The following is a 26324-nucleotide window of genomic DNA, read 5'->3' as shown; positions in this document are numbered from 1 at the left end:
ATGAGAAAAACGTTGTGATGAAGCAGGTTTGCTGTTTCAAAGGATGATGTTTCGGAGTGATTTAAGCATAATTAAAAGTCTACAATTGATCCCATTGTTTTCGTTGTGCCACATCAGTGCTTGGACGCTTCTTGATAGTCTTGCATTATTTTGAGTTGACTATTAAAATATGTTAACTATTTTGCCAATTCTTTTTAGCACAGCATTGCTATAGCCTGCGCAAAACTATGTCAGCTTTGAGCAATGAAAACACATAAAACATTGCCACAAATCTGGAGCCTTTGCACCTCCAGGTAGGATTTTGTTTCATTTTCTTCATGTGACTCAAGACACAACATCAAACTGATGGTTTCTCGCCGGTGGCGATCGCCCCCAAAATCATCAGGTTAAACATTAGGTTCCCCTCTCCCTTCCCCCGATTACGCGCTTCGACAAAGAAATCGCCCCCCCCCCCAAAAAAAAAAAAAGAAATTGAGGGCCCAGATCGGCCCCTGCACCTAGCCTATGCACTTGTAACAGGAGTGCAGGCACATGCTTCATGCAAACACACGTGACAGAATGAGCTCAGACAGAATGAGCCCGTCGGCAGAACATTGGAAGCATAATGAGCAGTAATCACTTACAGTTTCTATCCATTCATATGTGGCACAAGACAAAAGCAACATACATGGGATATGAAAATTGTCATGGTTCACATTATACTACGATGTTTAAAACGTTAAAGGAACTATGAAATTTTTGTCTTGCGTTTATTGGACAGAATACTTGCGTACGGAAAGTTTTCCCTTCGTCAAGCGAATAGTCTTTGTGTTTAGTGTGTTTTGTGAATAGTGTTTATTTTTATTTTTCTCTTTCTCTCTCTCTCGAGCAAGAATTTAGATGAAGTAGCGATGGTCAGACGCGTGGCACGGCTCCGCGGAGAGCGCCGGTAGGAGGCAAACTTCACAGCGGGCAAACTTCACACTGTGCCCGGTGACGTCACCCATGACATCCCGTACACCCGTGCGAACAAAGTCAGTAACTGAGAGAAGCGGGAAAGCTCCGTCCTCACAACACTGCTTTCTGTGAGTCACGTGCAACTTAACATAATGAGTCTCCCTTGACCATGCCAGTCCAGTAATGAAGGGAGTTAACGAACGCGAGAGGAAGCACGAACATCGAGGAGACGTCTGGAGCCGATTTCAACCGCGCGTGGATGAATAATGGCACAAATCGAGAAAATTTTCCAGTGTACTGGTTTCTCAATAGGAAGAACAGTTTTCAAGGAGCAATTCATGAGGCGTTCAGAAAATTTCATAGTCCCTTTAAGATGAATGACACGGCGGCGTAAAAGCTTACCTGCTGATAAATGCCCGTAGGACCCACTTGCACTGGAACTTCTTGATCCATTCATGAATGAGACCAGTGAGTTTGGTGAAAAACGGATCATGGAATTAATATCGAATCCCTCAGAGTAAGGGGAGCTGGACAAGGCTCTTTTTCGACCCCTTGCTCCTGCGCGTGGACTAGTCAGGCGAGATCCTGGAATGAATCAAATTTCCTGTTCGTTATTTATCGGCATTTGCCATTTTTGTGCCTACGCGAAATGCTGGGACAGCACATTCATCCTCAAACAACGCCACCGCGTAAAATCCTGGACGCATGCATCGAAAGACATTAAGCATGACGAAGGTGACATCTGGCTGTGAACAGCCGAGCTGAAGGTGAATCATTCCTCTCGCACTGCAACAGAGTAAAGCAAGGAATCACGCACCTTCAGCAGAAAACGCTATGTCAGGTGTCATTGCTGCATTCTGTGTATGAAGTTCCATAAAGCCACGTTGCCCCAGTGCAGCCATCTGCTGTATGTAGTCCATATGCATTGGTAACCCTAAGGAATACATGTAAACGTGAGTTGTATGGCAACAGTTTGATACAGCACTAGTGAATCTATTCACAGTACTCGTGAAAAAGTTAATACAGAAAGCGAGAGAGAACAAAGTGGCCTAGGACGTCGTACCTCGGTGCTCAAGCGGACTGAGTACTCGCATTCCGAGAGGTGGGCTGGGCTGAAACGGGCCGTACATCTGGTCAATGTAAGGGCTGAGCCGATACGGAGACTGCAGTGTGGTAGCCTCCATACTGGGGCGACGTTGTTGCAGGTATGCCATATCCTGTAAAGTGGCTCCCAAATTGGCCCCAGACAACCTGTAGCGGACAAAGCGAAGCACTCCGTTAGAACGCTGCCATATACTTTTGTATTCTGTGCAGAGAGCAGGTCGCTAAAGCTGCTATAGAAGATGCTAACCTGGGTTGTAGCTACAGATAAACAATTGAATAGCAAAACAGTTTATGGCTACAAACACAAATACCTCACAGCAAAACTACTCAGACACTGTGAAGTTACTTCGGAAGAAGTACTCTGACAGTTTCACAATATATGTTTAATAAAAGCGGTACTGTGTGACGGTACACAGGGTAGTTAGGAGCAGAAGAATGATTGAACAGAAATGAAAATTTTGGAAAGGTGTACAGAATACATTGAAGATGGGCTGTCAAGTCTGAAAGCTTCCTGAGATTTTTTATCAATATTTTCTGGTCATTAGTTAACGAAGTCACGTTACACATGCTCTAAATTGATTGAGACAAATAAAACTGTCCTAGTCGACTGATGACGACGATGACACATGATGTCGTCTCAACATGCATTTAGATGCTGCCTGTCTTACTTCCAGAGTAACAGTTAAACTAATTTCCCCAGGAAATGCTCTCCTCCCAAAAGAAATATTTTGCTTGACAATTCCTCAAAGTAGTTCAAGTATGTTCATATCACGCGGTAAAATATATATTCGAGGTGTCTTCCATGCTCAGCGGTATATTTTTTACCGCGTGATATGTACATACTACCCTCAGGAATTGTCACGCAAAATATGTTGTGTTCGTTTATTGAACTCGAGCAACTCGAGTTGGAGTCGCGAGATTCAACTCCTGGTGGGCGAAAATACAACGGCGCGGCTCTCGTGACGTCGTCCCTTGTGCCAGTAACTCCCATTCTAAAGTTCGAGTGTCGAGACTCGGCTTCCAGCGACTCTCCTGTCGGTTCGCGTCGCTGGAGTTAATGACGTAGGATGGCTCTCATACGGCACGACTCCGACTCGCGGGTCGCGCTAGTTGAATAAACGAATGTCTTTTGGGAGCAGAGCATTTCCTGAGAAAATGAGTTCACAAGTGTGCGTACAGCAGCGGCAATCTCTCTCGGCGGCTTCTGGCCGTGTTCTAACGTCAGATCGTCACGCACTCATATTGGCTGCCGATCGAGAATCGAAAGGACCGAGAGGCGACGGTCGACTGACGCTGGACGGGCGGCGCCTAATATAAACACAAAAACGAAGGAGGCACGCGCCTCGCTATTGAGTGGAACACGTGACGTAGAGTGGCAGCTGAAGGAAGTAGCATTTGTGACCCGAGAAATTTAAAAGCTCCCCTGGACACCAGGCTTCAAGCGCCGCACTCGTGCTTTTTGTGCGAATATGTATCCTAGGATTTGCAATCCTCATTTGTCCTCCTCCTACTGACGTTTTTTTTTTTGTCTTTTTTTTTTCGTCTCTTTGCACGCTATACTGACCAACTGACCCAACTCTGGTTGCATATCTCGATTACCTCACACACGAAGTGCTGTTATCCACAGTTCTGAACAGCCACGCAATGACCACCATTTTTGATGAAGCGTGTTTGTTTCTCTTCCTTCATAAGATGTCTAAGAGTACAAGGACATATGTCTCTGAGGTTATACGGCTGATATCTAAAATATATGAATGAATGAATGAATGAATGAGTTTATTGTGCTCAAGAACGGCGCAAGAGCCTATAATATATATATATATATATATAAAATCTGGATGGGACATACATAAGTAATCTAATACATAATCTTTTAAGGCAGATATTTAGCAAAATAACATTTTGATCACAGAGATTTGAAAAACCATAGATAGTTCAGGCCTCTTGGCGTGAGGCCCTACAGGAGTCCACTATACTCGTACATCCCACCTTCAAGTGCCAATAGACATCACTAGGATGGACCGTTCTAGCATGCTACGGACAAAGGATATTGCAAGTTCTGACAGGGTCAGGATCGGGATCAGGATAGAGATCATCCTGATGGCCGAATGGGCATAATAAAGACTGCTTAAAACAAGTAAAAACATGGATTACACGATGTCCAACAAAGTGAATCACACGGAAGTCAAACGGAGATATTCCGTTTTTCGATACGCACGAAGAGCGGATATGACAAACGAGTTACAGATGCAAGCATGCTGAGAAAAATGTGCTTAAAATGGAATGTCTTCCTTCTGTGACCGACAGTGCCTGATTAAAGGGGGGCATTCGGGGCGCATGCCCCGGGGCCCCCACGAAAAGGATGCCTCCACCACTGCAGTTGTCACTGTTTCTTCTGCAAAACGGTAGCTGTGGGTTAGGGGTTGGGTAGCTTTGGGTGGAAAAAGGCCTTGGGTTCTCGCCAAAATCATATATGCAGCAAGAACTTTCGTGCACTTGGAAAATACCACCCACGTTGAAAGATTCGTACAGTTCACTGCCATAATTCAGTTGCTCGTGTTCTTAGTCACCTTGAAGCTTGTGTTGTGTGCGTCTGTTGTGTGTTTCAGCCTCAGTCAGAGCAGTTACTTTCCATCGTGTACGGTTCGTGCCTAACCAGGGACATAATGCTGAGGACATGTTCAAAGCTGTGATGAGTCGCGCATGGCATAAACATGAAGGAAGGAAGGGCAGCCCGACGACAGTGCTGCGTCCATGAGTGGAAGGTACAAAGGTCTTCAAGCACTAGTACGACGCAAAAATCCTCTGGCTACGTGAGTTCCTTGTTCAGCGCACTGTCTGAATCTAGTGACAAAATTAGCTGCCGAGTGCTGCCCCGCTGCTGTTGCCTTTTTGAATTTCTTCGAGCAAGTATACGAGTTCTTTACAGCATCCACGCATATACACAAGGTGATGAGCGACCTCGCAACAACGGCGTCCGGCGACTGCTCAGAAACGCAGCCCGTTCCAGTACCGAAAACAGTCACCATAGCACACGGCTGTATAGCGGATGCTGTGAGAGCCGTCAGGGGATACTGGTCTTTTCTTACAAAATGCTGGAAGTTATTGCTAGCGATCGAAATGAAAGGGTGAAGTGCGCTTCAAAGCCCGCGGTATTATTGACTTGAAACGGTGATTTATGCGCGTTTTGGGACAATATTTTAGACACAGTCGACAAGACCTGAACATGCACTGTAAATCCCACACTGGTGACAGATGATAATTTGGGAATTTGCGTCGCGAGACAACAGTGATCTCTATGACAGATGAAGTACCTAGATTGATTGATTTGTAAAAGAAAAGTAGAACGACAGTAGAAAGTACCTAGAGTCGCGTAATCACGTACTTCCAAGTGTTCTAAGGTTCTAAAACCATACTGCCCTCATATCTTGTTGTGCATCTATGATTTACCACCGCTGGTTAGCAGGCTATAACCGCTCACATGAACACAAATAAAAGAAAACGCCAATTAAGTTATTCCTTACCCGCGACCTGCGGACAAAGCGCCGACAAGAACAGAAAGCCTCGAGCCCCGACTCAGAATTTCCAACATATTCTAGACTAACTAAACAGCAAGTTACGAACGACTGAAGCATAGAAGCACGCTTCACAATCGCTTCTCTATGGTGGCTTTGTAGATCATACATCAAGCGCATATGCTTTCTTGTTTTTCCGTATTATATCCACGCATGAACGCCACTGGTTGTAAATTATAACTGAGGCGAGTTCCCGCGCAAAAGTACCCAATAAAAAAAAATACAACGAGTAAACGGAGGAGAAAGAAGACATTAGTGGGCCCCAAATTCCGAGTTGGTCTTAATTAATGTTCACTTCTGCACTCACCATTATAACAGACGACTACGGGGGGCCTGTTCTTCGCTTTGATGTTCGTTATTTATGCGTGTCAGGTGGTCAATTTAATAATGGTTCAGACCGGACCTTGCGAAAAATGCTAATACACGCATGGGAGCAAGATATATGGACACACATTTCACGGATCGTGTAGGGGTACGGTGAGATCTCTATCGTCGAGTCGCTTATCACTTGCGTGATGTTAAGGCTGTAGTTGAGGCATTGCAGCTCCGTCTTCGCCGCTTGCATCGCCAGTAGCAAACAAATTTATTTTCGTGGATCACTGTCGTACGTGCATTTGCTAGGATAACGAACGATATTAGTTGTACCGATCACGTTGTTTCCAAACGACACATCGTTTCGGAACAAAATTTCGTACATTTATTACATACTGTCGTTAACAGGAAAAAGAAGGTCCCCATATACGAAGCGGTACTCCGAAATTCAGATTTGGACTTAATTTTTTTTAATGCCCGAAGCAAGGAGAGAGATTTCGCTCCGGGAAATCTGAAGTTCGTTTTTTTTTTTCCTTTTCTTCTTTTGCTTGCGATGTTCCAAGAGTTCCTTTGGAATACGTCCAGGCCCCATGCTGGACGCCGCGCGGGCCCACTCTGCGACGGACACCAAGCGGGGAATTAACCAAAAGGACGGCAATGGATGGAATGACAAATTACATTCCTTTACATTAAACTAGCGGACCAGAAGCTTTAGACCAGAATGAATTTTTCCCCATGCCACGAACATTTACCAGGAAAAGCATCGCATCCCACAATGTCCCAACCAATCATAAATACAAAAATATTTCCCAAACTGTAGATTGCTGATATATTAACTAGGTATCGCAACAAATAAACTCCCTTTTTTCAACAGACGATAGGCTTCACTAACGTCCCTTAAAAGCGGGGCCATAATCAGTAATGGTTTCTCAATCTCAACCGTCAACGCTGATACAGGACACAAGCGACACCTCCACAAGGTAGTGCCCAGATCGGTGCCGCTGTACGCTTTGACTGTCGTCCGCTTGGGTCCCCTGAATCCTCACGTTCTGTAGCTCCTGCTCGTACAACAATTTAAAACAAACAAAGCTGCCCATAAAATCAGCTGTACAATCAGCTATAGATACGAGTACGAGCAAGTGCCGAAACCCACTGAGACAGTCCCGCTGACGGCGTCCGCCTATATAGTGTGCTCCGCTCAACACGATGTCAGCTGGCATTTACGAGTGTAAAATACGTGCTCAATATAAGTAATAAACGTTTACCTATCTGATTACAGTATTTAGATTCCGACTTCAGCAGACCATCAGCAATCTCCAAGCCCTTACCCTTGCCACCAGCTATCCCGCATATATATGCTATTCTATCTAGCCATCAGCACGGTCCCGTGCGCGCTAAAAAAGTTCAACTACGCAAAGCCAACCCTCCCACCCAGGTGGGTAAGCCGCACCCGTCTCCGCTATACCTCTTACGATGCCAAGTACTGAATGACCATATCGAAGCCGCAGACAATTGGGAATTCGAATAATTTACGATGACAGGTTCTGTTTCGCTTTCCGCAATTGAACTCCGTAATTGCGTACAGCATTCTATACTTGGGCCCACTGGGCACGCTGCACCACAGTCCCACCATCATTCCGAATGGCTGTTGTTACAAGGAGGTCGTGCTCAGCCGTGCAGTGTTCGGTTCGCAAGCAATCGTGCCAGGCCTCTTTCATTACAAGAACCTGTGGGCAAGCGCGTGAGTAATTGGCTGCGGTCGTGTCACTCACGATTTCCAAAGACCAGAACCTTAGTTTGGGAGATCGCAGATAAGGAGGCTATTAATTAGAGGTCGTAAATCGAAATAGCGACGATTTGCATGCGCCCACAGAGACGTGAGCGAAATGCCAGCATCATCAACTGGTGCATTCATGTTGGATGGTCAGCCAAGTTAGAATTAGTGGACGAACTTAGAACGCGCGATAAATTTTGGACGGATTCGTGCCTGTCTTAATGTTCACATGCGAGCACTGAAAGATTTTCGTGAGGATACCGCCCTCCCCTCAACAGAGAAGATAATGCGACGATGATGGCATGTTGCTTTTCAGCACTGATGTCTTCTGCAACTAGAATACGCAACGTAGCAGCTAATAAGTATATTCGGGAGGTTGCATGTCATTCTGGGGACTTGATATGCACAGGTTGATAAAGTAAGGGCATCATAAGTATTTAATGGAGGATTGATCAATGCTGCATGTGGCTCCTTTTTCTTTCTATTTCCACCTGGAAACAAAGGTACACACTATCTGACAAAACCACAACGTCCGTACAGTATATACTAATAATACCCCGATTGCCGCATCACCATTGTTCCTGTACGCGTGTAACATCATTGGGGGAAGCACGTGGGAGTGGGGGAAGCACGTTCCTGAGAGCGCACAAAGGAATTGGGCATGATCCGAATCGCTCATGCAGAAGCAAGGCTGGCATCCTTCACCAAAGCCGTCCAACTATCGACTGTCACGTCTCAACTTTCTTCAATAACTTCATGAACAAACCTGCACGACGGCGACTCTTGGACGAGTTCAAAGACACGACGTCATGCAGGGCGTCAACCCTCGCCACAGAAGAAGACAGCTGAAATTACCACAAGGCGAGAGATGCACGGAACGAAATCCGCCGAGGTCACTGCCGACAACAATACAGAGGTTCCTCCGTCTGAGGAGGAAGGAGATATTGGACGGATATTCGACTGATCTTTCCTTGCCGGGCCTCTCCCTGCCGTCATGACGAATGACGAAGGCTCTATTACCTCCGGGATCGCACGACGGCTGCATTCTCGGAATGGGCTCCAGCAGGTCCCCCCCAATCAGTAGGACCTCTCCCAGGCAGGGATGGTAAACAGATAGAAAAGGCCTCTTCTCATTCATCTTCCGCTAGGATCTGGCCTGCCTGGGGCTTCGAGCCTCTCCACGCCACGAGAGAAATCGCGAACGGTGAAAATTGAGTTTCTTCTTCTTCTTGTTCTTTTTTTTCTTTCTTTTTCGTGGAAGAAAACGCGTCCACAGTTATCAGGTGTGAGATCAGCGCCTCTTACATTGCGACATCGTGACTACATGCCATGTGGACACACTGCTACGAGTTTCGAATGAGTAGAGTGAAAAGAGTTTCGTAACTGTTCCCGTAACTGGGATCAATGACATTAATGTGTAATTCGAGCCACTCGCGCTCCAGGGACGGCCTCGTAATTCGAAGGTATACGCCGGCATGTGTCCCCTGTAATTGGCTACCCCCCGTGAATAAATTATAAATGCGCGAAAAGAGCTGTAAACTGCTCGAAGTGAATCACAGTTTACATGATGATGACGATAATTTAGTGTTTAGTGGCGCAAGAACAGCACGGATTACATGGTGTTCCCCGTACAGTAACCGTGTGTGAGTTCTGTGACATTATTGTATGAGGTGGTCGGTCACAGCGACCATTGCTCAAGGTTGGGGCGAGGTACCAGCGTTCAGGAATTGTGAAAGATGTTAAAGCAGGTGAACTTGGGCCACGCGGACTCCGTGTATTGTGAAGATGCCAACCAGAAACCAAGATGGAAACAGCAAGACTTGAAACGGTGGAGCTCAGCGGTTGAAACGATGCCTGGAAAATATGTTGAGGCGGTCGGGAAAGGTCTGTAGCGGGTTATGTTAAAGATGTCGTAGCAGACTGTCCGGTACAAGGTCCCTCACGTCTGCCGCAGAATGTCTTCAAGAGGATCTGTCTCGTTCCGTACCGCCTTGATGCACATATCGATGCCGCTGACCCACGTACACGCACTGTTTCTTGGCACCAACTCATGACATGTCCTACTCTGGTAAGAACAAAGACTCAGCAGGCTGTGCCAACACTGTGCCAGCTGTAAGCCGAGTGTGTATCTAACATTTCCTCCAGAATTGTGGAGAATATAGGCTCGGATGGCTGGTGTTATCTTTGCGTGTTTTGGGAAGCTTGCTCGAAGAACGAATTATGCCGAAATCCTCAACGTGTTTCTTCACTATTTCCAGAAAACCTTGCTGTTCAAATTGATGAGTTACGTCCAAAATGTCTATGCTGCATTTTTTCTACAACACGTAATATACCGCACGGGCAGTGAAGACATCTACAGTTAACTCTCGCCTGCATGCTAGCAATTTCATCTCATCTCTCGGTATCCACCTTCGTTTGGCCCACTCACAACTCACAAATATCACTGCTGCAGGATCAAAGAAGTGTTCCAACGCATTAGTCAACCAACCTTCGCCAGTTATCTCTGCGTCTAAATCACTATAAATGAGACGAAGAACAGTGTTGTCAGAGCATTTATTTCCCGACGCCATTAAGATTCCACAGGGGCCCTTTTATCTCGTTCCGGTGTGTACTCCGTCTGTCACGCAACAGAGCGTCCGTGACACGCGCTGTCCAGATAACTCGTCTTTGAAGACCCGGCCGCTAGGCCTTCACGACCCGAACGACATATTAATCCCTTTAGCAATGTGTAAAGCCACTTGTCACGACGCTATACGTGGTTCTGCATGCGACATAGCTGCACAAATGGAGAAGTTTTCCTTCGTGTTTGTTTAAGAGTATATCTTATACACACGAGATTGCAGCAGTAAAAGTACAAAAAGGAAAGGAAGAACGTGTCAGAAAAGATTTTCGTATATTCTCCCATAACCGGAATTTCTAGAACTGGAAATGTGGCACCAGAGAGATGTCATTAGACTATCGTGTTGGGGATGTCCGTATGGATTTCTAATGCCTGTCGTGACTGATAGAATGTCGTTACCTGATACTGTTTGTTGCCGAGGCAAAAATGTGGTCGTTAGACTGCGCTTCAGAGGTGGCAACGCTCTCTACTGATACATATTTGCAGTAGATGAGTTTACTATAGCCATCAACTCAAATCAGTGACACATTTGAAATCAAGGGCTATTTCACGCACGATACCGATAGAGCAGATTCCGTCCCTTGCAATTTAATACGTGTATAGTTAACAGATGAAAAGCACAAGAAATAATTTGGTTGAGTTCTCTCCTGAACTGAAGTATAGAATGAGAGATATTGGGGACATTAACTTCTGTATCCCGAAATCCCAGTACGAAGCTCGGTCAGGCTAAATCGGCATGCAGGCAGACGGCTCGTTAAACAACCGCTATGCCACCACACCAAAAACATTTGCGGAAGCTTCAAAGCAAAAAAAATCGCCTCAATCGCGAAAGCAGTTCTATATCCCATTTGTCACACGTGAACCAGGGTTTGTTGCTGTCACACGGCAGTTCGTGACACAGTGACTACGTGACTGTGACACATTAAGCGCCAGGTGTGTTATGATTACGCTGTAGCTGCATACCATGAAAAGAAAAGGGCATAATGGTAATTAAAAAGCTTAACAATCATTAAATACACGGTACGCACATGATTATTTGCGGGAGATGTCATTACACGCGTATTGATGTCGGGAAATAGGAATCGCGAAACCGTGGTTACCTCGCGAAACCGAAGTTGCCAAGCTCGGTTTCCCATAACCACGGCTAGCGTCGTAACCTCTGTTCGGACCTTCATGTGGCTGCGGCGAACCGCGGTTAGCGCTGCCCGTGTGATAAGAGTATTGGTAACACAATGCTGTCGAATACTACATAGAAATAATCTATGGTTTCAACTATATAGCAGCGGGCGATAGTCTTCCCGGCATGACGCTATCACGAATGCCCGTGGAAGCTGACATTATGTTGATCGAGGAAGCGGCAGTACCACCACTACACTGTATCTTTTTCTTTTTTCTTTTTTTTACGCATCTTGGGGGATTAGATGCATCGTCACAGCCATAAGTTCGTTTCGGGACTAAATGCATGGCAGCATGTGTGAAGCTTAGGGGCTTTGTGCAGTAACCTTCAGGGCCCGCGATTAAAATAGGGAGGAATTGCAATCTAGGGGAGTAGAAGCTGCAATTATTCCCTAATTCCCTCCTTCTCCCCCCTCGGGGTACCTGTTGGTGTAGGCCACGCGTATTTGCTGACTATAACAATATTTTGTTTGAAGGTGTCGTATCAAACACAGGCTCCATGTTGCAACGGCTCGATTGATGAGTGTGCCATAGTCAGTCGCTCTCCGATACTTTCAAAGTGAATTATAATCGTGTATCAACTGCAAACGGTCGAAACGTCTCGTGAACCTGACGAATATATGCGGCCTGTCACACCGCTATTGGAGGTATACGCGGATATTTAGGAGCTGTGCTGTATTCGCAGAGCTCTCTGTGACGTTCTCTCTACAAGATAATAGCAAAGAACGGGGAAGCCTCAGCAAGCATTGAAAAGTTGCTGGATGCGCCTCAATTGCAACCGGCGAAAGTTTTACTATAGTTGCCTCTCGATGCCGTGAGTTATTGCACGATTGGCGGTGCCTAATTAGCGGAGTTACGATAACTAATTAATTTAGCTAGAGATAACCATTCGAAGACTAGTCCTACGGACGAAGGCCATTTGATGTGATCTGAGCGAGCCTCCGACTTCTTCGTGTCTAACTCGATTTGGGAGCTGACTTTGGAAGCGGATCATCGCAATTTGAGTAGCGGCGTTTTGCTCAGTTTCCGCCCATATGCAGTTTTCCGTACATGCCCTAAAGCAAAACGATATAGAAACATGTTTCAAAAACGCGTGCAACTGAGGGCGGAAAATACAGTTACGCGCGAAACCGTAACAGAAAAACGCCAGACATGCGATACTCCCACGCAAGCCGAAACCACTGCCATATGGCCATTCCTAAAATGTAGCACGATACGGCCACCCCCTATCAACCCTAGCGCCGACACGCCTGCCCCGAAGGTGTCCTGTTGGCACGCGGAAGACGCACGAATGACAAATTTAAAGGTTCATACAAACAGAATCTGTGTGCACCAAGGAGGTAAGCAAGCAAGCAGCGCGACTGGATAATGGCTTCATCGAAACACTTTGGAAGGCACTTGCGGCATATACTTGTTGCATATAGTTGCTCCTTTCTTTCCTTTATTTATTTATTTTATTTTATTTTTACAAAGGGGAGCTACCTCCACCGGTAGTTGTTTGACAACAAAGGTAGTTGCCTGACTTTGTGACAGCACACACCGAGTACTCGAGCCGGGATTCTTGCATGTAGCCGGGTGTCATCCGGTTGAAGAAGGATGCTACTGGTCTCTGTACTACATGATACCACATCAACATTAAGCATATTAGGTCAAATGTACGTTCGCTTGTGTACATTATATGTCCATGCAAAACTGCAGGGTTGCATGGTACAGTGCGCACTGCTCAAGTGGCGATACCTATACGTATGTATCGCAAGGGCGGATAACCTTTCCCAGTGAGCGAATTTCTAAAGTGGGGAAATGGTTCTGGTAAAACTCCGGTTTAACACGACAAAGAACTAAGGTGACTTCCCGACGAGGACACTCTTGAAGCCAGATGGAATTAAATGTGTTTAAAATAGTGCAGCAATGACAAAGCTCATCATTGTGCAAAATCTGCATTTTCGGAAGTGCCCATCCCTTAAAACTGCAGACAGTCAACATCATGGACACGTATTTTTGCATTTTTAAGCAGATAGTTTTATCAACGCGATGAGTTGAGTAAAACAAAACTTGTCTTCGCACTGAAAATGACGCGGTATTGCCCTATAGTGGTCTATAAAATGACTGAAAATCTTGAAGTACATCCGTCATGCAATGATGTACCGGCATTCGCAACAGTACTTTTCCAGTGGAAGTCAGGCCTGCGCTTCAGGACGATTGAGAGAAAGCCGCACAGGAAGAAGACTCAAAGAAATATAGTATTCAACATTAAAGTTGGTCTCTGAGGAAGCGTTATTAATTACAGTTGCCGGTTAATTGCTCCATAAGTGATTATTTGTAGCTAAGTTACTTCCCAAGACTGATTTCAACAAAGGACAGAATATATTAACAAAATGAAAAATACGAAGAACTTGGTGAAAGGCACTGACATAGCCAGTTCTCAAACCGCTTTTCCATGTAAACTGGACAGGAGGTATTGAGGAATGTGGCTCTTTTGCTGCGTTATGAATGCTTCCAGGCATATAGCTACCGCCTGGTGTTCGTTTAAAATCGCAGATAATGCTTTACTGCCCCATTGTGAAAGTTACATGAAGCCCGTGTTACACAGACAACTTTTAATAACCTGCTGAGCCACCAAAGGTCATATATCATTGTTTGTCACACCACGAAAAGCCTTCAAGATTGCGTTTCATCAAGCACAGAGAGTGACCACCGGCGCCACCGTGATCACAACACACGCTATTGGTAGTATGCTACTGTGACGTCACCGTTACATCGAACATCGATTAGTCCGGACGGAAGGATATCACTGTGAGCACGGCACTTTGAGGTGCACACACCGGTGTTTAAGTAATCTTGCGAACTGTGAGAGCCTCACAAACGACAATAGTGAAAGCCCCATGAATGAAGACACACATTCATTGGACGGATGGGCGTATAAATTAAAAAAAAAAAAAAGGTTCTTCATTATGCTTTTATGGGTCGCAAGTAACGTGAAGACACGGGGCGCTTGGACTGATCCCATTATGCTAACATATAGGTTCATTTCTTAGAACCACACGTATGATGAGGGCACTTCATATGACGAGATACAACGTAAGTAGGGACCTCCTCACTCACTCACAACTACAGATGCATTACTACGTGCTGCCATTCTTCTGAGGTCATCCATTACACTAATCTCCACTGCTATGCCGTCTGGAACCACATTCGCCTAACCCGGACCCGTTCAATCTGGATCATCATCGGGTTCTCCATACTACCTCTCAATTATGCCAAACCAGTACAGCAGAAGAAAACACGCCCAACAGATAAGCGGCCACCTCTTGCATGCTCCACCGATTATGTGTGATTAAGGTGCTTTTAAAAGACTCCCTTAGCAGTGTCTGGTCAGCTCTTGTGTCTTCCGGACTCGATCCACTGCGATAGCGACAGTCACGAGAGCTCTGGGAAACCGCAAGGTTAATAAGAAAACACTGTCAATATGACGTGTAGAATTGCTCGCATGTGGACCAGAGGAAATCTGTAGCTGACATCGACATGCACGATTTGTATCACGAGGCCTTTGTTCGCGTCTGATTAATGAAACGCTAATCTCACCAAGTGGGTATGAGATGCGGATATCCTGGCCCGAAAGAGATGAGCGCTCTAATGAAGAGCACCGCCTTTCTTAATGTCTAGTGACGAAATGGTTTTTATTTGCATATCGTTGATTTGTATTTGTATGAGCTCGGAACTATAGCCATCCTAGTGTAGATGTCTGAAGGAAAGAAGAAAAGTGAAGCGCCTACAGCATTCGGCGTTCTTTACTAACCCTTTGGATTTAGGAATTGAAAACACGCTCACCAGGATAAATAATGCGGGGGCACGAGACAAATTGTCTCCGAACTGACGGATTTATATGTGCAGATGTAATGTCTCTGTCTGACGGGCGAATTTTACTCTGAAGTGCGCTCACTTCACTGTGACGCTGCTTTCGTTCTTCCAACAATCTTGCTCTCACCCCTCGCCCGAATTTGCGCACCGAACTTTCGATTTCGATTCGACGACGATTTCTCCTTCTCCTTTATTCTAAATTGTGGGTCCCGCGGATATTGTGTCTTGCGACGTCAGAAACCTACTCGAGTCATCAGTGCTACGCAATCTACGCAAACTACCTTCACGCTTTCATAAGAAATATCACTGATGTCACGGTAGCGCAGAACTGCTACTAAACCTTCGATTCACCCTTTTCGTGAGGGCGACACCATGCAGAGGTCGTATTGAAAGTGCCGGGAAGCGCTTTCCAGTCGAGGATCTCCAGGTTAACAGAGATACGCCTCCATTGGTGAGTTCCAATCAGCTATGAATAAATCGAGCAAAAGGCAATCGCCTCGCTGTCGTTTAGACCCGTGTCAGTTCTTCAGTATCAGCGTTGTACCTCGGTCATTTTAGGCTCTAACGACCCTTATTGACACTGCTTTCAATGGTCAGGGGACGCTTTGGACAGCGATCCGCTTAGAGTTCATGAAAGTGATGAAACAATCTCGTGACATATCACGCTTTCACGTAAGTTCTTGTCTGGCGGCTAATAGCGCATCGGGACGATAAATGATTGGAATTTAGGTAGGCGTAGAAATCGCTGCAACAACATAAAGGGCGGTGGATGAGTGACGCCACACCAAGTATACCGACTCGCGTGTCTCCATGGCCCTTTTCTACGTTCTACCCCACCAAGAATTCGCCCCCACCGATTCCGAGAAGACAGAGTGAACCTCATCACGACTTCCGTGACGGGTCCAGTAACCCAACCGCATCCCCGTGCGTTTTCTGTCCTTTTCAGCCTCTGGAAGTTGAGGCCTGTCAACAAGATAGTCAACTGGTGACGACCTCCCAAAAATAGTGGCTGCGCGCAAAGCTGGGCATATAAGCTCCAGACTGTGGCTGTGACAGACAGGCACACATGGAAGAAAACTATTAGATTAGTAGATAAAATGGGTGCCAAGTTTGTGTGCGCTCTGTATAGGAGTACGTGTTACCCCGTCCCGAAGCGTAGAGTGCTGTAAGGTTTACAGAATTAGATCATGCACGCTTCCTACCCTATCTTCCTGGTCTGGAGGTCGCTCTTTTAGGCAACCTTTATGCGTTCTGGCGCCAAAATTTGGTTTGGGATTGTCAGTGATGTGTCCGGGGACATATACCGCAGGTTTACGTGCAATGATGGAAAGGCCACTGCTCTATGCTCCAGTGTTTCGAAAACACTGCAGTGAACAATACCACAAAATTACGGACAGTGGATTTCTATTCTGCATATTCTGAAAGCACACGCGGAAAAACAACCAGGACGAGAGACACGATGCCAGCGCTGAAATTACTACTACACTGTTCTTTTATGCTGTTCTACAGTCTACGTTTTGCTACCAGCAGTATATGGGGATTTGTATTGCTTTGTTGTCATCTTATGTGAAGCAACAGGGCTCCTGCGTAAACTCTAAACATTTATCATCATTCACCATCTTCTCCCCCTCAAGCAATATGATAGGGTGCCGCCTCAGCGGCGATACATCCCACTAGATCACCATTACTTATTTGTTGTTGCTGTTATGTGAAGCCAGTGTGTGTACTATCAATACAACATTATGCAGGCTTGTGGAGTACACGTTTACAATTTGCTAGTCAGCTGAGATATGCGAAGAAGAGCTAAAAAGCAGGGATGTGCAGTAGCTAACTACTTGTAATTAGACTTCTGCATGGTAGTTAAAAAGTAGTTAGAAACTACCTGCAAAAATGGTGGTTATAACTACTAGTTAAACTTACTTTTTGTAGTTAACTATACAGTAGTTAGGTTACAGCGGGCTACAACTACTTCGCATTTTTTAAGAGTATTCGACGTTGAGCCAGGACTGTATCCAACGTGTTGGAACATAACCGTTGCTCGTCGGAGCATTGGTGTTAGTTAGATTGGTTAGAGGCGGAATGGAGACATTCATTGTCAAGTTTGCGTGCAGAAATGCTACGGCACATGAGGAGAAAGTACGTCTTTTGTGCGAATAAGGGTAAATAACGATCGACACAAACAGCACATCCAAAAGGCTTACGCTCCCTCCGTCGTTAGATTGGAGGTCATGGCTTTATCATTGCATGACATATCACCACATCAGTATTGTATGGAGGGGCACGTGCTATGCATGATGGTTGCGAGTGTGGGAGTTCACTGTCTTCTCAGTCCCAACGCACTCACCTGCTGTTTCTACGCCAAAGCGATCACAGATATAACGACGCGCACAAAATATCAGAGTTGTTATAAATGTAGTTAAACAACTACATCGTAGTAGTTGCAAAGTAGTTTTAACTAGCGCGGCTGGGATGTAGTTAAACTACAATATGACACAGTAGTTAGCAGTTAAACTACTAAAAAAGTAGTTACAACACATGTCTGCTAAAAAGAATGCACGCAAAATCTGTTGGGGTGACATACCGCTACACGGTTATCCAGACAAATACTTGCCACGGTACCTCGAGGTCAGTTGGCATGGAATTCCAGTGGTTTAGTGCTCGTTTGACACATGAAACATGACAATGAAGGTTACGAAATGTACCTTTATCGCCTTGTTTTAAGCTGCTGGTGCTTTGTATTCAAGGTAACTTGCTGTTGGTTGGTGAATTTTGCCTTGGTGTATTTCGTTCACAGGGTTGCTCCCTCCATATAAACGGGGGATTGTTTCCCTTTTGCAGAAGCGATGTCAGAAATAGATAAAATAAAAATATACGCATACTTTTTTAGCGGTTGTAAAGAAATAAATGCATAGTTTGCGACGTCGGCGATGAAGTTTGAGTGCTATAAAAAAAGGACAGAAAGAAAGGAAAATGGCGATGGAAGAATCAACGTCCCGGTTATGATATAACAATTACCGCATACAGTTAGTGCCACTTGCTGCATGCAGTTGGGGCATGCTGACAGTTATGAATGTGCCGGTAACCTAGAAGTACCTATTTTCTTCCACGTTTTGTCTCTGACGAGGGCCAACGTCAACCGTAATGCCCTGACGATTAAAGAGTGACTGTGATCAACCATGATGATCACAGTCACTCGCATAATGACAGGCGGATCACCGAAGTCACAACTTTCGAGACAAAACGGTGATATGGCATATTCGGAAAGCTGGGCACGTGTGTTAGCTGCGTACCCGCAGTTTATTGCGCTCTTAGTAGAAAAAAATCCATAAAAAGTCGACAATTCTGCAATACTTTTCTATTTCTTTCTTTTTTATTGTTGAGCTTGTTACACCAGCGCAAGCGAACATCAACAGTCGGTGGTAAAACTGCGATGTTAATCCCGATACAAAGGGCGTGGCCACCAGTGTCATCATCATTATCATCACCATCATCAATGTTGCATAATGAACGTCATGTGCTGCTCAGATGCGTATATTGTTATCCATATTTATCCGAGCTATGCTTATTACAACTAGATTGCGTTGAAAATAAATGCTACCCGGCTTGGTTCATACACGGTAGAACGGACTTCTTTCAGAGGATGCGATGAGCTCAGGCCTTCAGGATTACCGTTATATAGCACGGGGGAGAATTGTTCTTACACTATCTTCTTTTCTCTTTTTTGTATGAATAAAGAACCCTTACTTGATGCTAATGGAGTTGCAGTAATGTTGTAGTTGGCCCTACAATGTCATAATTACAAAAAGGGATCTGGCGACGACACAGTGAGAGAATAATTGGTTCAGTAAAATCGAATCATGAAAATTGTCATGTTATTATACGAAAAAGTAAGAGGTTCCTAAACAAAATGAATCTGCACTGCAGTAAGGTTACGTCTCACGTATTACTTTCGGTGATTATGGGTATACCGCCTTACAGTGAATGGTGAAGCGAGCATTGTGTACAGTAAAACGCTCAGTCTAAAGTGTCACGCTCAACACGAAGTGCGTTACACAACACAAAATTCAGTGGCATCTGGGGATAATGCAGCTAGGTTCGCCGATATTTTTTTGCATACTTTGCGGTCATGTAGAGGTGTCAGTTGAGAAGTAGTGACCGCAGCAGCATCCTATGAGCATATTTACAACAACCTACTGCGTTTGCACATGTGCACGGCACACACTCGAAACCCTAAAACTACAACATACATGTTGATGTTAACAGGAGCAGTAAGTTTACAGTTACCGTACATGTGTTCGGCAGCTACAAGTGTTCGATAGGCTGCCGTACGTCCGGTCGCGGTAAGAAAAGACGGAACGGCAACGGGAGGGCAGCCCGGCTGTCACGTTCGGTTCTCCGCCGTCAAACCAACGTATCATTATTTCCCCATGATTACCTTCGGCGGTGTAGTTTAGAAGAGAATTCGGCATGCTACGTAAACATTTGTTGCACGCGGTGCATACGCGTATCCTGTTAACGAAGTACCGTCCGCTAAAACCTCTAGCATACGGGTTTCTAGGGGACCGACTTCATCTAATAAAGAAATGACTGCCATACTAGCATTCATTCTAGAACAAGAACAACGACAACACACACGCAGCCACGGTGACGTTGCGTGTTTCACGGCAGGAATTGCGGTACACTACCCCATTGCATGTGGATGATTACGTGAATGTACAGAGCTGGAAGTCAATATTTCACTCCAAGAATGCGGTGGAGCACTTCTTAATGTGCCGCTAACTGTGTACTCACACGAGCGACATCTTCACGGAAGATTCTACTGGAAGAAAAAGCAAAAACACTGCACACAGAGACCAAGTTCCGTCCCGTGTTATGTGAGCATTCACTCGATGCAGAATATCGGGAGTGGCGTACTGCGCACTTAGCAGACGACACCGTCAGCGCCTTTCCTGTCGTATGCTGCAGAATATCTTGTGACTGTGTTGCAGGATATTCCACACGGTTAGCAGTGTACGTGAACACTGGACACTGAGCGCTCGCGCTCATAAGGCTATGACGTTTTTCGCGTCTTCCGTTTCTGTTGGGAATGTCGCTCGTGTGAACACACGGTAACTCTCATTCCTAACACTACCAAACAGCTGGATCCGGACTCATTGTTTTCTCGCACAGTGTATTTCGCCCGCGGCTCATTAAACCGCCGCTACATTCCAAGGACTGTTTCACTGCCGAAATGTCATAGAATTACTCAATTTGTATGATGCGATGAGAGGCTTCCAAAAGGTGTGTCTCAAAACGTTACCCAGGAGTTCATTCGTGTTCAATGCTCTTCTCTTTGTTACTTGGCCTGTTTGTGATAGATATCTTGACCCTGGCTAAATAGTAGGCTTGCACGAATGGGTCTATGAGCAACAAAGGAGAGGTAATCCAAGATTTGTTTCTTGACGAAAGAATTGGGTCAAACAAACTTCACCACGCGTAGCCATCGTAAGCCGTGACTGTTTCATTTGAGCTTAACTTTCCCCGCACGTGTTGCAAAGTAACTGTTCTGAGGCTGGAACACACGAACGCAACAAGTCTCAAGGTGCCAGACGGCGGCCAGAAACAGAACCATGCACTCAATCCCCGACTGGCACTCGAAATCGAAAGGGTTACCGCGGCAGTCAGGCTTTCGACGACTGCCCTATTTCAGTTCTTCGTCGCACATTAATTTGTAGCGTCTTCATTACCCACGAGTATCGAACAGATATACGATGCTACTAGGATTGCATGAAGTCAATGTGTACACTCGAGCGCAGTTTTACAAACGTTTGCGAACATTATATTATTATGCACTCTTGTTATTTACGCTCTGTTTCTTATATTGGTTTTCTTCCATTCTGTACGTTTCAAAAGCATCCGTGCACCCTTACTGTATTGGCGCAGGATCTTCCGTTTCTACACCTTGACACACGTCCTAGCACCTCTTTCCTAATAAAATCCCGAAACGTGTGCTGCGTCAGTTTTGTTTACATTGTCATCTTCACCGTTCAATTGGATGTTCCGCGCAAGTTTGTCAAGGTCCTGGTATCACTACGGTTGGTCAAGTGTATTCTGTGACACGTTTACACAACAACTGCTTCCCTCCAAGGTAACGTCGTCCTTCGCCTTGACACAACAAGAGAACTAAGAGGTCCAGCCAAATATATGGGCAGATTGAAGGGGGAGATTAGCGTGCTAGTACCTGGGGCTTTTAGGAACTCACGGGGAATTAGCGCCCTTCTGTGCTGGGTTCTTCCTATTTTTGGAAAGGCATGCGGAGAGCAGCGTACGGTACATGAACGCTGCTGGCCGTATTCATTATAAAATATTACAGTCACTGTATAAAATATCATATACAAAATTTACGAAAAGGAAATAGATTTGTTGTGGTTGTCTGCGTGTTCCTCTTTATCGGGGTTTCGTCAAAACTAAGTAAAACAAAGGCTGCCTCTTTGGGCACTTGGCGCATAAAAACTCGTTTTCAAATGCTGTTGAGCTCCTCAGGAAAGCATGTTAATGTTTTGTGATACGTTTATTTGGATTGATTTATATATGGATATGATTGCATTGTTGCTGTGGTGGTTACACAGTTTTGGGGCATATAGTCTGGCTATCACTGTAACGTAACCCTACTATCGCTAAAAAGGAGGCACGGAAAGCGAATTGCTATCGTCGTGCTACATGGATGCGGCAGTTACAGTCTCATGGGCTCTTTGGTGCGACTAATAACAAGGAGATATTGTACATTAGGCATTTCTGCGACGGCAGCGGCCGCAAGCACCTGCGCCCTTTCCTTGTATGTTGAGAGACATTTAAAAACAATAAACTCGGTAAATGGGTTGCACACGCGTGTGCTTAACAACAGCTGATAAGTGCGCTTGATACATCGTAAGCAGCATATCCCTGAGTTTGGGGTGAAGACAAAGGGGCGAACAAACAAAGTACAACACCGGACAAGGCTCTTGTCCTGTGTTGTACGTTTCGTGGTTCGCTAGTCCCCTTGTCTTCGCCCCAAACCCAGAGATATGCTGCCTACGTCGAGTTTACACCCTGATCGCTAGCATAATCTTTTTATGCTCTTTATCGGCACGTGTGCGCGCGGTTGCAGCTGAATGACACGCAGAACGCAAAAAAGAAACGTATGACAGAGCGGCATGCTCTCACGCGTGGGTGTGACTGTATGTAGAAGAGAAACTACTTACCCCGACGTCGGTGGATGCGGGAACGAGTGCAGACGTGGTTCCCAGACATATCGCCCTTCGTGTGTGCGCTGGTCAACGGGGATAGCCGCGTGCACTGCTGCGAAGGCGCTGGGGAACTGCAGCGGTAAACCTGCAGCGAGTCGCGGCACGTCAGACATCTGGCGTTGTCACCTGCATCTCCAGCGCACGGTACAATCACCGACGAAGCACGTAAATCCAAAAGGGCACAAACACCGCGATCACGCAGGGCTCCGCCGGACCACAGACACTAGCTTCGCCAAGCGGTCGAAGCACCACAACGTCGCCGTCGCATGTCCTTCGACAACGGTCAGTAAGTAATCCACGAGTATCCCAGGTACAAAGTGTCACCAGATGTCACAGGTCACTGCAACGAGTTGCAACGCCAAGATATGATTTCACGCGCAGCACGGTACGTGTCCCACCGTTCCACAGCGGGAGTAAATGAAGATACCAAGGCGTTTCGGCGCGATGACACACCACTGGAACGAGAGTAAGAACCTCCTCCTCCCGTTCCCGCCCTCTCTCTCTCTACTTATTTCCATTTGCTTCAGTCTTCCAGCCCCATCCTCCCCACTCCCAACATCGCTTTTTCTCCTTCGCAGCGAGAGGAAGGGAAAAGCTTGCATCCCCCTATACAAACGACTCTATCCCCTGTCGCCATCTTTCGTGTTGCCACTGCACCTGGAGCTGTGTGGCATGCGTACAATTGCACAATTACCGCTTTTGCTCCAGTGGCGAGCACTGTTGGAGAGTGCTGAGCGGCAAGGCGTGAAAATCAAATCTTTACTCTTATGCAAGTGTTGCTTAAAACGATGGTTATGTGTCGGCCCCGCAACGATTCCGCGATGTGTTGTCTTGCGCAGCAATAATGCCCGTGAAACTGTATTGTTCAACGGGAAAGCCTCCTGGTCGGTGAACGTATACGGGTAGTCTTTCCTTTCGTTTCTTTCGCTGAGAGGCCCTGCAATTCCAGCTTGGTTCAGCCCTTCTGGAAATTGAACGTGTGACATAAATGTCTATGGACATTGCATCATCATGTCCTCACGGTGCCCCGCCCTCTCTTCCGCGCAACAACTCACAAAAAGCATCGCAGTTACCTGCGGTTCATTGTCATTGCTGGCTTCTCACAGGGAGCTTCTCGCAACGAAACAGTAATTGCGTGGCGTTCGTCTTGCGGGCCCGTCGACACGGGCACAAGCGAAAATGCATTCTTGCGCTGTCCCTCTCCGCGCGCCTCTCCTCTTCCCGGTGAGTGGCCTGGGAGAGTGTAATTAAGTTTTCACAGGATTTTCGAGAAGAAGGAGACGCGGATGGAAGCGGCGAGGAGGATACGGCTTTCCTGTCAGGTGGACGATGGATTGCTGTGCATACGCAAGGTGGGCTGCGAGCAGTCGGGGGGCGCTCGGGGCCGCGCCGTAATTGAACGCTGCCACATTCGGTGCACAAAGTAGAAAAAAAAAAACGAGAAAAAAATACAACAGGGAAACGCTTGCGGGTGAAAGTGGGCGCGGCTAGCACTCTTTTCTGCCGCGCGGCTCAGCGAGTACCGCAAGGTCAACGCGGGTATTTAGAATTCCCGGGACGCGCATCCCACAAGGAACGCACCCATAGAGTTCCCGCATCTCGAGCGTGTGGTCCGGCCGATAGCGTGTACGACCATGGGGCGCGTTCTGTATAGCGGTCACGCTGCTGTTGTCTGAAGCGGTCACCGCTCGTCAAATACAATGCCGTGGAGGTGATTGTAATGCTTTTCTTTCGCGTTGACGTAGCCTTAAAGAGAAAATTAAGCTGCGGCCAATAGTTGTGCATGCAGCACGTCAACTGGGTGTTCCGTGCTGTGCAACAAATTTCTGTTGGCAAGTTTTGGTTTCAATGCTCGATGAACATGGTACGTCATGGGGCTGCGACTGGTCGTCGTAGATCAAGGGCCTGACGTTCTATTTCGAAGCCTATACGAGATCTTTCAGGCTGCAGAGAAACGGGCTTTCGTCGCGAGCAAACGCTGTGAGTGGACTCATCAGACAATGCCAGCCTTAATTCATCTCAAGAAGCTGGCGAAAGTGGAATATGAGAAACTGCTTTGATTTTGTAGTGATTACTTTGATCCTTCACCAGCCGAGCTGCTTGGACAATGCAAATTTCCCAAACGCGCGACCAGCTGCCATCTCAGTCGATAAGACAATGGGGACTTAAGCTACGGGTTTTTTTTTTTTTCTTTTCTCCACCATCATCATAACCATCGATAACACAATATGTAGCGGAAATTCGGAGCATAGCGAAGGAATGCAACTTAAGATCGCATGCAGGTTAGCTTGTCACAAACTACCTCAGTCTGGCGATGCGACCGACCAGTCAACAGTCATTGCTCATGCTCAGAATGTCATGTTGGTCTTCAATGTCATGCTCAGGAGATTGATTTACGGGACTCGCAACCCATCGTAGAGACAACGTCTACTGACAGATTTACTGACAGAATCAAATAACGTCACCTTGTAATGGGTATAGGATTGGCGTTCGCTGCCGAATCGGCGCTCTATAGCAGCAGGCGGACATCAAAAGCATGAGAGAACTGATGTTCTGAGGCTGGAACAACATAGAAGGGACAATCACATACAAGACCTCAAGTTGCCTAAGAAATTAACGACGAAAGATGAAAGTCACTGAAAAGGTTAGCCAGCTGTAGGACTCGAACCCACATCTTCTGGATTACCGGTCCAGGGCTCTATCGTCGATCCCTGTCGTATGGATGTGTGTATGAGTGTGCAAAAATGTAAGAGTGAGAGAGAGTGACTGGTTTGTCCCTTCAGATGACGCACCCTGGAAGTCGCTGAGAAGGCGTGTTAGCTTAGATCAATTGGTAGAGCCCTGGACCGGTAATCCAGAAGATGTGGGTTCGAGTCCTGCAGCTGGCTAACCTTTTTCAGTGACTTTCATCTTGCATCAAAAGCATGGCCGGATACACCACTAACGAACTAGTTGGTCTTGAATCAGCAGCGTTAACAAGACACCTTTTCGAAGCCCTCGCACATGTCTTCCCTGTGATGGCAACCATGGTTCGCCAAACTGTCGGTAGAGAAACAGTGTTTGTCACATCTGGAAAAAGAAAGGTCGCTATCAGGTGAGAGAGAGTGAAAATGAAATGCGACGCTTTTCGATCGTTGCGAGGCGTCAGTTGTAAGAATGTGAGGCACTGTTACTGTACAAAGTGCCTTCACACCACACGTGGACCCTTACCGGTCCTGAAGCGGTGTTCCTCCTACCTACAGATTTGTGGCCTCGGAAGCAATTTTAAAGAACAAAAATGTTTCGTGCTGTTTTTCGCCGGAAATATTGCCGGAAACTTTTAATCCCGAAACAATGTTTTGACGTTTTGGCACACTATACTACATTAAAGGGACTAAAATTTCCTCTGCGTTCTTGTCAGCTATTTCACTTTTTTTCTTTTATCATAACTTTGTCTGTTGTACCCTCAGTTTTCCATTTTGAATTAAACGAAATAGAAGGTATTCAACTTTTTATTTACATCGTGAACGATCGTACTCTTATAAATCTTAATTACTAAACAATGAAAAGTTGGTCTGCATTTTGTTTTAAGAATCTTCCTCAGAATACAGTTTGAGAATTTCGGTGAGAATTTGCAATTTTTGTTACTTTTGCAGACTTATAAAAGTTTGTTAAACACTTTGTATATCAATGAAAAGATTGCCGAGACGCAAGCAGGCTAGTGA

The 26324-nt window shown here is 46.0% G+C and overlaps 1 protein-coding gene across 1 annotated transcript in view; it reads right to left on the bottom strand.

Annotated features, from left to right (window-relative positions):
- Nucleotides 1-23060, bottom strand: part of LOC135385610 (zinc finger protein GLI3-like) — a 33351-nt gene extending 10291 nt beyond the window's left edge. Inside the window, exons 1-4 of the mRNA XM_064615037.1 lie at nt 22576-23060; nt 2000-2187; nt 1754-1870; nt 1339-1521 (exon numbers count right to left, since the gene is read on the bottom strand). Of these exons, the coding sequence (XP_064471107.1) occupies nt 1339-1521; nt 1754-1870; nt 2000-2187; nt 22576-22733 (646 nt within the window). The 5' untranslated portion in view covers nt 22734-23060. The remainder of the gene's footprint in view (nt 1-1338; nt 1522-1753; nt 1871-1999; nt 2188-22575) is intronic.
- Nucleotides 23061-26324: the final 3264 nt, after the last annotated feature.

This window comes from Ornithodoros turicata, chromosome 2 (assembly GCF_037126465.1).
Source record: "Ornithodoros turicata isolate Travis chromosome 2, ASM3712646v1, whole genome shotgun sequence".
In the NCBI taxonomy this organism is placed as follows: Eukaryota; Metazoa; Arthropoda; class Arachnida; order Ixodida; family Argasidae; genus Ornithodoros; species Ornithodoros turicata.
The sequence above is the reverse complement of the archived record's forward strand: the minus strand, read 5'-3'. Positions and strand labels throughout refer to the sequence as shown.